Source organism: Lagenorhynchus albirostris, chromosome 5 (genome assembly GCF_949774975.1).
Source record: "Lagenorhynchus albirostris chromosome 5, mLagAlb1.1, whole genome shotgun sequence".
NCBI lineage: Eukaryota > Metazoa > Chordata > Mammalia > Artiodactyla > Delphinidae > Lagenorhynchus > Lagenorhynchus albirostris.
This window is the reverse complement of record NC_083099.1, coordinates 71,612,369-71,615,743: the sequence shown is the minus strand read 5'-3', so window position 1 is coordinate 71,615,743 and position 3,375 is coordinate 71,612,369. Positions and strand designations below refer to the sequence as shown.

At 56.6% G+C, this 3,375-nt stretch overlaps 1 protein-coding gene across 1 annotated transcript; it reads left to right on the top strand.

Annotated features, from left to right (window-relative positions):
- The first annotated feature begins 1,285 nt into the window (after positions 1–1,285).
- Positions 1,286–2,929, top strand: CPN2 (carboxypeptidase N subunit 2). Its single transcript, XM_060149283.1, has one exon. It carries the CDS (start codon positions 1,286–1,288, stop codon positions 2,927–2,929), a length of 1,644 nt encoding a protein of 547 aa, XP_060005266.1.
- The last annotated feature ends 446 nt before the right edge of the window (positions 2,930–3,375 follow it).

Sequence of the window (3,375 nt, the reverse complement as noted above, 5' to 3'; positions counted from 1 at the left end):
TTTCATGTTCAAATAATCTTTTCTGTAATGACGGTGGTTTGCAACCTTTAACAATGGTTAACATAGCTTATTAATTGCTCACACTATGTCAGACACTGTTCTAAGAATTTTACCTCTATTTACTCATTTAATCCTGCAATTACCCCAACAAGGTTAGCACTAATATTATCGTCATTTTACAGATAAGAAAATTGAAGCACAGCCCAAGGTCACATAGCGAGAACGTGATGGAGCTGGTATTCCAACTCATGGAACTCGAACCACTAGAAGCCATGTAAATGATGACGTGGGTGGGAGCAGTAGAGATGTGGGGGGTACAGACCCCCTAATGGGACAATTAAGACCCCGTTGATCTCGTTATGTGGGAATGTGAACCCAATGTCCCTAAATCATCCTGAAGTCTGGAAACATTTAATGTGCTATTTCTCAGTTTCTACATGCCAGCTAGTGGTTCAGACATAAAAAAGACTGAGTGGTAAGTAAAATGTGCTTGTCAGCTGTGTCACCAATTCGTGACCTGTGGTAGATGCTGGCATTAAAAAAATTTAATATTTAGTGAACTAAAAACTTGGTCCCCTTCCCTTATTTAAAACAAAAACCTACAGGTCTGTGGAATCCCCTCATCTGGGACCCACCTGTCCACACAGTGTTGGAAAGTTCCGTGGGCTCCAGGCTGGTGATAGGGGTGGCGGGCAGGAGGGGAGCGTTTTGGTAGCAGCACTGAAGAGAAGGCGGACTCATTCCAAGATAAGAGCCCGTCTTGTCCCTGTGTCTGCTCTCAGCCTCAGCGGTGCAAAGAGCTGAGGGTAAGATCTCCTCATAATTAGGCTCTGCAATGTGCTGAGATTTGAAAACTCAGGAAGAGTTACGGTTAAAAGACTTTCCAACTCAGGAGTAATCTGCCCATACTTTACATATTATCTTAAAAATTCCACAGTACCAATGGTCTCCTTTTATACCCCTGTTCCATGCCTTTTGGTCTCGGTCCCACCTCTTTCTCCAATCTGGAAAGAACACGTCAGGTCCACGAGACCAGGGTCTTGGTCCTGCCACTAACCTGCAGGGTGGGACTGTGGACTGGCCACGAGACACCCTTGCTGTCAGAAGGTTAGAACTCTGGTCCTATTGACCTTGCAAGGCTGCTGTGAGGTGGTATGAAAACAACTATTAGAAACATAAACTAGCTTCCCATCTCCTGGCTCTCTGACCAGTGTGCTGGTCACCGGGCTGCCTGCCCTTGACGAAGGTGCCACTTCTGTTTTCGCTTCACACTCAGATCTAGGAGATGCTGCCCAGAGCCTGGCTGCGCTGGGCCTGCCTCTTGCTCCTGGCCACGCCTACCCAGCCCTGCCCCAAGGGGTGTGACTGCTTCATCCGGGAGGTCTTTTGCTCCGACGAGGAGTTGGCCGCCATCCCGCTGGACATCCCGCCACACGCCACAGACATCATCTTCGTGGAGACCTCATTCACTGTGGTGGGAGCCAGGACCTTCAGTGGCAGCCCCAACCTGACCAAGGTGGTCTTCCTCAACACCCAGGTGTGCCACTTCGGGCCGGATGCTTTCGGGGGGCTGCCGGGGCTCCAGGACCTGGAGATCACTGGCGGTGCCTTCTCCAACCTCAGCACTGACATCTTCTCCAACCTGACCTCGCTGGGCAAGTTCACCCTCAACTTCAACATGCTGGAGGCTCTGCCCGAGGGCCTCTTCCAGCACATGGATGCCCTGGAGTCCCTCCAGCTGCAGGGCAATCGGCTCCAGACGCTGCCCGGGAGGCTCTTCCAGCCTCTGAGACGTCTGAAGACCCTCAACCTCGCTCAGAACCTCCTGGCCGAGCTGCCCGAGGAGCTGTTTGCCCCCCTCTGCAGCCTGCAGACCCTGAGGCTGAGCAGCAACGCACTGGCCGGCCTGCCCCAAGGGCTGTTCAGCCACCTGGGCGGCCTGCGGGAACTCTTCCTGGACGGCAACTCCATCTCCGAGCTGCCCGCGCAGGCGTTCGCGGGGCTGTCCCGCCTGGAGAAGCTATGGCTGCAGCGCAACACCATCAGCCACCTGCCCCGGTCCATCTTCTCCTCCCTGGGCAACCTGACCTTCCTGAGCTTGCAGGGCAACGCACTGCGGACGCTGCCCGCCAGCCTCTTCGCCCATTCCCCGGGCCTGGTCAGCCTGTCCCTGTCCCACAACCAGCTGGAGACCATCCCCGAGGGAGCCTTTGCCAACCTGTCCAGCCTCGGGTCCCTAACGCTCTCGCACAACGCCCTCACCCATCTGCCGGCTGGCATCTTCAGGGGCCTTGAGGGGCTGGTCAAGCTCTATCTGGGCAGCAACAACCTGACGGCCCTGCACCCAGCCCTCTTCCAGAACCTGTCCATGCTTGAGGTGCTCAGCCTTTCCAGGAACCTCCTGACCACGCTCCCCCAGGGCATCTTTGACACCAATTACAACCTGTTCAACCTGGCCCTGCACGGCAACCCCTGGCAGTGCGACTGCCACCTGGCCTATCTCTTCGGGTGGCTGTACCAGTATAGCGACCGGCTCTTCAACAGCCAGACCTACTGTGCCGGCCCCGCCTACCTGAAGGGTCAGGTGGTGCCCGCCCTGAGGGAGGAGCAGCTGGTGTGCCCGGTCGCCCAGGACCACCTGGGTTTCCAGGCCCCGGGGCCGGAGGACAGGGAGCCAGGGGGCGGTTGGGACCTGGCCATGGAGGAGAAGGCGACCTGGGGCCGGTGCCTCTACAGCGCCCCCGAGGGCACCGTGGTGCTGGCTTGTGACGAGGCCCGGTGTCGCTGGCTGAACGTCCAGCTGTCTCCCAGGCAGGGCTCGGCCTCCCCGGGACTGACGTTCAATGGCAGTCAGGAGTGGGACTTGAAGTCCAGCTGTGGCTCTGTGAGGGTCACTGTGTCGATCGAGGCTCTGGCAGGGGAGCCCTAGGTGCAGAGCAGATGGGCTGGGAGCCTGAGCAGACAGCCTCCGGGCCCAGCCAGGCGAAGCCGGCGAGGGGAGCTGAAGCTTTGGTCCTTCAGATGCAAGGGATGGAGCTGCGTCTCCCCAGGTGGAGTGGGTGGGGAGCTCGCCCCCCGAGTCTCCACCGCCCCTTCCTCCTTCATCCCCCCAGTCTCTGAGTCTGAGACCTAACGGGGCCTTCCTCAAGCTTTGCAAAGCATCCATTAAATCTGCATCGTGGTCCGGAGAATAAACTGCTGGCGTTGCCCTGGTGTTTTTCTGTTATTGAATACCCACCCTAATCTCATCCCCACCCTGAGATACCCTCTTACCACTGCTCCATTTCCGCCAAGTGGAGGCCACCCACTCTTGACATCCAGTTCAAAGCCAATGTCTGTTTCTATTTCTCTGCCTGGAACTGTGGTTTCAATTGA

Excerpts from the sequence above, each read along its gene's own strand:
- CPN2 (XM_060149283.1), top strand. The coding sequence starts at position 1,286 with ATGCTGCCCAGAGCCTGGCTGCGCTGGGCCTGCCTCTTGCTCCTGGCC.